This window comes from Myotis brandtii, unplaced genomic scaffold (assembly GCF_000412655.1).
Source record: "Myotis brandtii unplaced genomic scaffold, ASM41265v1 scaffold32, whole genome shotgun sequence".
Lineage (NCBI taxonomy): Eukaryota > Metazoa > Chordata > Mammalia > Chiroptera > Vespertilionidae > Myotis > Myotis brandtii.
This window is the reverse complement of record NW_005362269.1, coordinates 4722017-4733188: the sequence shown is the minus strand read 5'-3', so window position 1 is coordinate 4733188 and position 11172 is coordinate 4722017. Positions and strand designations below refer to the sequence as shown.

The 11172-nt window shown below is 36.6% G+C and overlaps 1 protein-coding gene across 6 annotated transcripts in view; it reads right to left on the bottom strand.

Moving 5' to 3' along the window:
* Positions 1-371: 371 nt before the first annotated feature.
* MRPL22 (mitochondrial ribosomal protein L22) overlaps positions 372-11172 on the bottom strand; it is a 23098-nt gene continuing 12297 nt past the window's right edge. For all 6 annotated transcript variants that reach the window (XM_014543147.1, XM_005870530.2, XM_014543149.1 and 3 more), the window contains 4 exons: positions 8583-8648; positions 6884-6961; positions 5527-5596; positions 372-675 (listed from right to left, as the gene is read on the bottom strand). In XM_014543147.1, the coding sequence (XP_014398633.1) occupies positions 464-675; positions 5527-5596; positions 6884-6961; positions 8583-8648 (426 nt within the window). In that variant the 3' untranslated portion in view covers positions 372-463. The remainder of the gene's footprint in view (positions 676-5526; positions 5597-6883; positions 6962-8582; positions 8649-11172) is intronic.

Sequence of the window (11172 nt, the reverse complement as noted above, 5' to 3'; positions counted from 1 at the left end):
CTATACCAACAGTGAAAGGAAAAACAGAACCACAGAATGCCCTAAAATACTGCAATAAAACAACATGCAGGTATGCTCAGCTCCACACTCCCTCAATTCCCAAGGGAAAATGAGAGAAATAAGGACAAGCTTTCTTATCCTGTAATCTACTCATGTTCAGTATCAAATTTCCATGTGTAGGACACTAGTTGGAAAGTTAACATTCCCTTCAAAAAGCCTAGTGAATTCCAGTCTGTTACTATGTCTAAGGCAGATTTTCCCTTCCAAGTTGCAAATGCATAAAATATATCCAGAGGCTCAGAGAGACGGGCAATCTCATACACAGACAAAACCAGCAGTTGTACTTCGTATTTCAATAATTCAATGACAAGTCATAAAAAGCATCTGTCTTTAATTACTGTTTGTTTTTAGGAAATAAATGGCAAACTATATATATATACACTGTGGAGTCTGAATTCCGCCATCATAGAGTGTGAATGATGGTCCGGTTTCGAAGCTGCTGAATGTATTCTTTGGCGTGGGTGACTGCTGTCTTTGGTGGTTCAGGTAAAGGTGGAGGGCCTTCTACCAGCTTCACAAAATAATGGCAATAAACCTTCTCCATGATCCCAAAGCGACCTCTGCCATGGTATCGAATGCGTTTCAGGTACTGGCCTCGGCCTGAGGTGGACTCAGCTAGACAGGGAAGAAAAAAGAGAATTACAGGAAATGACTGTGCTCACGAGACTCGAGCTTGATCAGTTGAGCAATTGCTGTCCTTTCCTTGACTGGATTCTAAGACTACATGAGCTTTCTGGCTGGCTAGAGCAGGCTTGTCTCAAAGCAAGTATCTCCTGAGTACTCACTAAGGACCAGGCTCTCTTCTAGGTGTTGGAGAAACAGAGTGGATGAGACTAGCAAGGACCCTGCCTCCATGCAGTGTACACTACAGAGGAGACAGAAAGTAAACATGCTCACTTCCGTTAGTGACAGGTGCTATGAGCAAAATAAAACTAATGGGGTGTTGGGGGGCAACTTTAGATAAGGGGGTGTCAAGGGGCACCCTTGAGGAAGAGACATTTGATCTAAGATCAGAATGAATCATCCAGGCAAATGTCTATGGGTGAAGTGTTCCAGACAGAGGGAACAGCAAGTGCAAAGGTCCAATCGTGGCACTGCGTTTGGCCTGTTTTAGGAACAGAGAGACCAGCCTGTTGGAGCACAGTAAGTAAGGTGACAAGTGGTACAAACAAGGGAAAGAGATCAGAGATGAAGGCAACATTACATACAGCCCTGTAGATTGAGGTAAGGAGTTTTTATTTTATTCTAATTGTGATGAAAGCCCCTGGAACCAACAGTTCCCAAATGCTGGTTCTTAGGCTAGCTAGATCAAACTAACCTACGGACTATATTTTAAATGCTAATGCTAACACCCCACCCCTGGAGATTCTAATTTAGTACATTTGAGGTGGGCTTGGAAATCACATCCTGAGCAAACACCACCACTCCCACAGGCCCCATTCTGATTTCCAGCCAGTTTTAAGAACTCCTGCATTGCAGCTGCCCCTCAACTCCCATTCCCCACTCTGCATGGCAAAGTTTGACCTTGTAAAATTTGAAGAAATCTTTTCAATAGTCCATAAAAAGAAATCTGTTTACCCATAGTAAATCAGAGTAGTAACCACCTCCTACTATTTTCTGAATTTACTTAATTACTTTTTTTAGTTAATTTAATAAGCCTTTTAAGAAGGCAAAATCTATAGACTACATATAAAATTCACCCACTTCAGTACTTTCCATTTGCATATTCTTACTGTGACATAACTTTCTCGATACAGGGACTATATCAAAGTATGCACTTGACAACCTAGGTGCCTTTGCTTATGCGATTACCTCAGCTTGACAATCTTTTCTCATGAACACTCTTTCAAAAGCCTATCTTCAAAATCTAATTTTTCTAGAAAATCTCTATGACTATTCTAACCCATACTGACCTCCTCTTCTCTACTCCAATACATTTATCTGTATTACTCCTTTTGGTCCCAAACCATATGCTATCTTGTGTAAGTGTTCACATTTCCCCTGTAAAGTCACTTCTTCAACCAAACTTCTACTCCTTTTGTAATGCCCCAGAAATTCATGCTGCACAAGAAATAGAAATGATTTTATAATACATCCTCTGCTAACTAATATAATATTTCCAATACAGACACCTCTGATAAGTTTGCTCAAATTATAAAATAAGATTCAAAGTTTTCCAAGAACATATAATACTAACAGTGTACACAGTTTTGTTCCAGTTCAGAACAATCCACGTATCCTTCCAAAGGGTTACTACTGCATAAGAACAAAAGGACAGGCGCTAAAGGTTTGAAACTGCTCCTAAGACATCCCATCACCGGTGTGTGTAGAGTGAACATGGAAGGTACTCGGATACTTTTTGAATGAAAGAGAAAACATTAAGACATCTCAAAAATAGGGACAACCTTCTAAAGGTAATGTCCAATAGGTACCATGTAGTTAAAATAATGTCAATATTTCCAATCACTAGCATTTAGGTAATTGAGAACCTTGACATTTTAACATTAGAAACTCTCCCTTCCCCACTTCATCACTCTTAGCCCAGAAGACTGACTTACAAAGTCAGTCGATCACTTTCTCCAGTGAATCACTTTAGATGCCATGATTCATTAAGCAGTGACATTTTATTAGTCCATGTCCACTTGTTAAGGCTATTCACAGTGTCATTAGTCATCATTATAAGTTTGAAGGGGAAATGAACTTTCAAAGTCTGTGGTCATGCAACACCGGGTATTAGCTTTAGACGGATGTCAGGCATCTGAAGGAATTACTGTATAATGAGAACATATGCTACCCAAAAGCACTTCCTTTAAATACCTATCCGTACCTATTCTAGGTGACTGCTGACATGAAATGGTAGCCAACAAGTAGTCTTTCAAATCTTAAAAGAAGTCTATGGAATAAAATGTCTAAGCCTTTTCAAAAAATACAATAAAATAAATCAGTTTCCCACATTTTATCAGTAAGAATCACTAGGGTACTTACCCAGGCCTCTCCCCTATGGTTTAGATCCAGTGAGTCTGTGGTGAGGCCTAAAAATCTGTATTTCTACTAAGAACCTCAGGTGATTCTTATCGGGGAGATTTGGCAAATACGAGGATAAAGTGCCTGATATGTCATGGGAAGATAGTTCATTTTCCACTCATCTCTTTTTCATTCCTAATGGGATTAGGCAATAAAATACTTAACAAATGAGTTTTTAAAATCGTAAGACAAATCCTGCCCTGGCCAATGTTCCTGGAGTGGTTAGAGCACTGGCCTGTGCACTGAAGAGTCTCGAGTTCGATTCCCAATCAAGGGCACATACCTGGGTTGCAGGTTCAATCCCTGGCCCTGGTCACACACAACACGTGCAGGAGCCAACCAATCAATGTGTCTCTCTCATATCGATGGATGTTTCTCTCTCTCTCTCTCTCTCTCTCTCTCTCTCTCTCTCTCTCTCCTTACCTTCCTCCCTTCCATTCTCTCTAAAAATCAATGGGAAAAACATCCTCGGGTAAAGATTAACAAAAATTAAGAAAAGAAAATTATAAAACAAATCCAAACTACCAGCCCTAATTAAAAGTTTTTTACACAGAATTAGATGAAAAGAGGGTGCAGGTACGGCAGAGGTTTTTCAACAGAAATGTGCATAATGAGACCAATGAATTAAAGGCCCATTCATGTAAGACAGATTATGTTTATTTTTGCTCAATGGCAACAATGAACTTTGCTCATTCATTTGGGGGGACAGGATTAAGCTCCTCACCCTATCTCTACTATAATTATTAAAATGGATTTAAAGACAAATTCTATTTCATTTGTATCTTAATTCCATTACACAGTGTTGTCTATCAGCTAAGAAGCGCACACATTCCTATGAAATTGAATAACATTAATTAAATGTGATTTTATATTCAGCATAGCACAGGAAAGGTCACCAGGAGGTTTTAAGCAAATGGTCTTACTCTTCATCCATTTCACCTCTTCCAATAATTCTCGGCCCTCCCAGTATTATTTATTCATGCTACTCCTGCTTATGATTAACTACTGCAGCCCTGTATCTTCTGACTTACCAGATTGATTTCCTTCTGCATCCATGCATGTTATCAGAATATATTTTAAAATTTCAGCTTTAAAATAAGATATTTCCATTGAGAATCTTAACTCATTTGAATTTTAGAAGTAGGTGTGGTTGCAGCATCAATTCCAGATGAGCTGAAGTGAGATTTCAACTGAGATTCTCACTTACCAGAATAAGTATCTCCACTAGGACAAAGGTTATGTGACAAAGAGGAATTCAGATGATTTTTTTTCTACTCTAATTGCTGAAAAATTCTAAGGTACAACAAATTTCCCCCATAATAATTCAGCCCTTTTCCCTCTATTTGAAGAGTAGCAGTTCCACATATCGTGAATTTAAAATATCTATAATAATAAAAGTGTAATATGCTAATTAGACTGGACGTCCTTCTGGACAACCATCCGGACGAAACCAGGGCTGTGAGGGAAGCCCGGGTCCCAGGTGCCAGAGGGAAGCCGGTGCCCGCAGCCGGGGGAAGGAAGGCCCACTGTTGCATGAATTTCGTGCATTGGGTCTCTAGTCTTTAGATAAAAGAATCCTCCCTATATGTAGGTTTAGCAGATGGAGAAAATTTTGCTTAGACATCAGCATCTTTGTTTGATTACAAAACTGCTGAAGTTAGGAGTAACTGCTGCTGAAGTGAGAGAAAAACATTAACTCCAGCTACTGCTCCACTTTACTGTGGTGTTGGGAGGAGGCAAGAGAACTTTGTAATAATCATTGATCTCTTTCTGGAAAAAGAGCTGTGTGAAGGTACACTACAAAAAAATCCCTCACACTTTGTAAAATGCTTCCCAAAGCATTTAACTTACATGAGTTTAATTTGATGTGGAAAAAGTATGCAAAACCAAAGATAATGCTTCAGGATGTAACACCAAAGGGAAACTAACACTCCTGGGTCATCCGAGTCTTCCAAGGCCCTTGGCTTCTACAACTCAACAGACCTTCCACTCTGGTCACTGGAAGGTTAATCTACAGGACACCTTTATGGGTTAGGCACCTGGCTTGGCACATTATGAATAAAGACCTTTTTTTAAGTCCACCTATGATCCTTTGGGTTGACAAATGACTCATTTGAAACAAAATCAGTTATGTTCTTTCTTAGTTTTATTATGATTAAAGGACCACTCTATGTACTACCTTGATATCCATTACTCAATAATTATTGGCAATAGGTTTCATAATCTCAGTCTCATTACAGAACAGGTAACAATAGAGCAGTAAGGTTATTACCATTTACAACAGGTTAACATAAGCACACTGAAGACTGAAGAGCTATTACCAGCAATTTTCACTGGCAAACCCAGCCCTAAGTAATGAGATATCAAAGACTATTGTTAGATAAAGAACCTGACATCACTATCAGAAGAGATTTCCAACACTAAAAATGTTAAAGATCTTACCTATGTATAAATTGGATCTGAATTCCACATTGTGGTCTCGCACTGCCATTTCTTGTGCTTCTAAAAGAATCTTAAACAAGAAAAAGAAAGGCAGTCATATGACCCTGAACTAAAATGAAATTAAATTTGTCATTTCTTGTTGTTCTCTCTATGACTGCTAGTCACATGCCTCCAGTTTACAGTCAATTTTTAAAAAGAGAATATCCACTGATAACAGTACCAAGGAGAAGGGGTACAGTGAGTGAGCTCTCCTTTCTCAGACAAGAATTGCAAATGCAAGGAATACAGTCCATCAGGCCAGGTTTTAACTGGAATGTGTGAGCTGTGAAGGAGCAGACAGCAGCCCTTGCAGCAGTACCCTTCGTAAAGAATAGCATGTCTTTGAGTCTGAGACTTGCCAAAAAGTTCAAGAAGCTCAAGAACTAAATCTTATTGAAAATACTTAAACTGCATATCCACAGTAACCATTAACAATATCAGACAAGTAGAAAAAAACATACTTGAAATTTTCCTTTAAGAATTACTACATTTAAACTCCATACATATTTTGAATTAACTTCCTCCAGACCACATTTTTAGAAACAGGAAAATTGTCAGGAATAACAGAAATCAGATCTTTCACTCCTTTAGATAAAGAATATAGTACAAAGCTGGTACACAACAGACATTCAGTAATTGCATTCTGAATTGGATTAAATATAGGCATTGGATTATATGGAACCTCTGAGAAGTCTGAGTCCATCAATCGTTAACTATTCACCTACTAAACTGAAAAGATAAGATCTGACTTTAGGTGAGAGACTTAACTGAAGTATAGAAAATAATGCTGATATCCCTGGATATCCTCAAACCAGCTTTTTGAAACACGAGTCAGTGAATTTACCATCAGTCCATTTATACATAGTAAATCAGCTACACTTAGAGCCAGGTCTTTAAAGATCATCTAATCCAATCCCACCTATTTTACAAACAAGAAAAATGGGACCAGACAGATTATCACAATAGTGATAATCCCAGTCCAATGTTCTTTCCACTCAATTAGTTAGAAAATAATAAACTCTCAGTTGTGGAATTGACCAAAAAAAATATTCTAAAAAATATATCAAGCCCCAAATCATTAAAAATAACATCTATCACTATCACTTCGAATATAAATGTCTGGTGTAATAAAAGTATCACAAGAAAAAAATGCTTAAAGCACATGACATTCCGAAGGTATAAGGGCATTAATGAAACTGAGCATCCTAAATCTGTATTATATACACTAGGCATTAACACCAGGGAATTCAGAATTTAGGCTGAGCTTACTAACACTTGCGAGACAGCTATGCACCCCTCACCTCAAATCTTAGTTTACCTCTTTAATTATTTGGGCTCCTTTTTTGTCACTGAATTCCAATTGAGCCAAAGCCTGGTCAATGGACATTCCTCGAATCTAGAATTAAGGGGTGAGAGACAAGAGAAAATTAACTTACAAAACCAATGTTCTCTTTTCAATGAAAAGCCAAAAGTCTTTTTTTTTTAATTCTTTATTGTTGAAAGTATTACATATGTCTCCTTTTTCCCCCATTGACCTCTCCCCACACGCTCCCGCTCCCCAGCACAGGTCCTCATCCCCCTACTGTCTGTGTCCATTGGTTATGCTTATATGCATGCATACAAGTCCTTCAAGTCTTACATAATCTAAATAACTTATAAAAATAGCTAAGTAGTTATACGCTGATTATATCTCAATAAAACTGGGGACAATTTTTTAAATAAAACTAGTGGCCCAATGCATTGATTTGTGCACATTGAAAGGAAATTAGAAGAAATATTTTCATATCACTATTCGCCCTTTCTCTATAATAGAAGTGTCAGAGATGAAAGAAAATTAGTAAAATGTATATGAAATATATTGATTAATAAATAAACAATAACATGATATAACAACAAAGACATGATATAAAAACAACAAACACGATATAAAAACAACAAAAACATGACATAAAAACAACAAAAACATTGATAAAAACAATGACTGATAAATTGATTAAACTTATTCTAATATCTCCCTGTATACCACATTAAGAGTAAAAACACTTTCAGAGTGTTTGACTAATTTCCCTTGCGATGAAGTATTTACAACTTTAATGTCACAAGCTCTTGGAACTGAAGAGAAAGCAACATATAAACCATGTCCGAAAACGGATTCAGATAGGAATATTCCTACTCTGTCTAGAATTTTCCTTGTGATTTATCAATAGTCATCGCAAATGCTTGCATCACAGGAAACTGTCTTTGAGTTAATTTAAGTGGGAGGCCAGTGTCAGACAGAGACAAATACCACGCATGCTGGAGTCAATGTTTATTTTTAAATTGCCAGCGTGCGTCATATGTACCAACTGGCCGGCCGGTTGGTCGGTCGGTCGGACGATGGACAGTCAGTCACTTAGCCTTTTATGTATATAGATATGTATAGATAGCTAACTAAATGCAGGCAAAAGAAAAGTTTGAGAAGGAATGCCACTGTCAAAATCAAGCTTAAACGTGTTAACCATAAAACCTAGATTAATAGTTTCAATAATATTAAAAGAGAGCACACATGACAGAGAGATCACGGGTGGGCTAGGACCACACCAGGCAATAAAGGCCTCTCTTTCTCCTACAGGACAAATGCATTACATGTCTATTTGCTGCTTTTGTCGCCTCTCATACCTACATTTCATTTTCCAGAGAAAAAACATAGAAAGCAACAGTTTTGAAACAGGTTGAATCAACTCTTACAGGTGAATAAACTTGCTTTCTGGATTCTCTGGTTATAGCCAGATTCCTGATGCCTTTTTCTAAATATCTATGTATCCAATGTGACACCGTTTCTCAGAAGAAAGGTAAAAATTAAGCAAAATCACTCATCTCTGAGCAATCATTTTTTAATTACCTATCAACTGTCTGAAAATGCAATTATAATCCTCACTTTTTAGAGGCAAATTTTTTTGATTTTTCAAATCCTGAGGGGAAATCATAGCCTAGCTTCTTTAACTAAATATTACACGGTAATAGTTATTTTAGCTTACCAATTTTGCCAAATACCACATCTTGTCTCTGCTGTACTTTATTTGTCTTCGACAATGGTAGATTTCCTTAAATAGAAAAAAAAAAAACTTTAACAAGTTTATACCAAAATGACAATAATGGTTTTGCTCAGGGGTTGAACCAGGAGGTCACAGTTCGATTCCTGATTCCAGGTCAGGGCACATGCCTGGGTTGCAGCCTCAAAACCCAATAAAGGATATTCTCTCTCTCTCTCTCCCGCTCCCTTCCTCTCTGAAATCAATAAAATTTTAAATGACAGTAACATAGTGTTAATAAAGTTTTGACTTTCTATGCCTAATGAAAATTCTGTCATAAGAAATAAAAACATTATTAGTATTTGCAGATTCTTTTTCCCTACACAAAATTATATATTTTCCAAAGTCTCACTATATTAAAAAAAATTACTAAGGGAAAAATAGAAATTACAAAATGACCAGTTTGTGCCAATATTTGCTATATTTTTATCCAGAGGAATAGTAAAAGATTTAATGAAATTAAATGAAAGTATTTTTAAAACATTTAGTTGGCTAAAGGACAAAAGAAAAAGAATAACAAGAAAAAAAGTTTCCGTTAGTGAAGAGAACAACTTTGAAATGGGCAAAATAACTGTTTTCACCAGTATTCTAGGTGTTTGGTCAAGAGCAAAGGTTCTAAAATCAAACCGCCTGGGTTGGAATCCTAGCTCTACCATTTACTAACTATAGAACTCAAGCTACTTAACCTCTCTCGGCCTAAATTCCTACTTCTTTAAAATGAAGATAATATTACCTACATCATAAAACTATAAGAATGAAATAAAATAACATGTTAAAAAAAGCACTTTACATTGCCTAGCACATGGTAAGATCTTAGTAAATGTTAGCTTTGTTACCTTCTATTTACAGTGTTAGGTATATCCTATTTAATTTTCTTAAACATATTTTTTATTGTTTATAGTATTACAGATTTCTCCCATTTCCCCCGTTTACTTTTTAAAATCAATAATCCATTAAGCAATTTATAATTCACAAAGCAATCATCAAATTTTATTTGATCTAACTCTATGGGTTGGGAGAGGAAACATTTTATAATCCTTTTACAAAGTGAAAACCAGAGAAATACAATGTCTGGTAGATAAATCTTCGAAGTTCCCCTTCTGACTCTAAAACCCGCATTGTTTCCACCACTATATGCTATTAACTCACCTATACAGGATATAATGTGCAAAAGAGTTATTTGAATGAAGCAAAAGGAGGTCTAAATTATGAAACACGTAAGCCAGCAGCTACATACTGCCACTTTAAAAAATGTAGGAAACATTTGTCAAGGCAAGCGATAACAAGGACACCTGAGAATTTTCTAACATTCTGACTCCTGCAGGAAATTTTCAAATGCCTTAGAAACAGCAGTTTTCTCAAGTGGCCATCTTTTAATCTGTAGCACATTTCATTTCAGTTGCAATAGAAGCTGACAGGCTGAAAACTGTAGCAATACCCTAATTACATTTTCAGCAATAAAGTGTTCTGGGGAGCACAGGAGAGGAAAGAAGAACTGTCGTGACTGATAATATTAATTTGCAAAAATTAATACACTCAAAAAATATTTTATATAAAAACATTTCAATTCTTGGTACCCCATGGTGGGCTATCTTTAAACCTGAATTGTAGATAATTATCTTCAAATTTTGTAAAAAAGATATTGTAATCCTGGCAAGGGCATGGGAAAAGAAGAATCAAGAGTTTACAAAAAAGGGGAAAGTTATTCAAACCTCCTCTTCTAAAACTAAAAAGCTCTACATTTACTTTAGGCAGGTGCCATGCCTAAGGATACTTTCTTAAGATAAACCAAGTGTTACTATAAATCTGGTTAAACATCACTGATATTAACCATATGGTAAATGAGGTAAAGTTAGGATATAATGCACAAAATAGTTATCCAATGAAGTAAAAGTAAGTCTAAATTATGAAACATCAAAACCAGGAACTTTTAAAGATGATGAAAAAGTGTCACCTAATAAAAGTCCTTACAAGAGCCTATGTGAACCCACATTAATAATATATAAGCACGACTTTTTATCAATAAGATATGGCTCCTATAGAAATGGTTTTTTAAACAGTTTTGATCTACAGGGTGGGGCAAATAACACAATAATTAATAAATAAAACAAGAATAAGCTGTTTCAAATACAACCATAAACCTACTTTGCCCCATCTTGTAGTCTCACTATACTTTTAATTTACTTAAAATAGCTTTTATCAAAGATACTACAAAAGTAAACTTAAGCCCAAATTAACAAAGTATGACTATTATAAGGAAACTGTATTAATTTCTTTCTGGCTCATATTCTTTACCACGATGAACCCACATGTAAGATAAAGTCTACATAGGAAACTATATTGTTTGTAAATTTGTGCTAATTAAATTAGGCGGGTAGTCTGGCTCGGTGGATGGAACGTCAACCTGCGCATTGAAGGGTCCCAGGTTCGATTCTGGCCAAGAGCACATGCCTGGGGTGCGGGCTTGATCCCCAGTGTGGGGTGTGCAGAAGGCAGCCGATCAATGATTCTCTCATCATTGATGTTTCTATCTCTC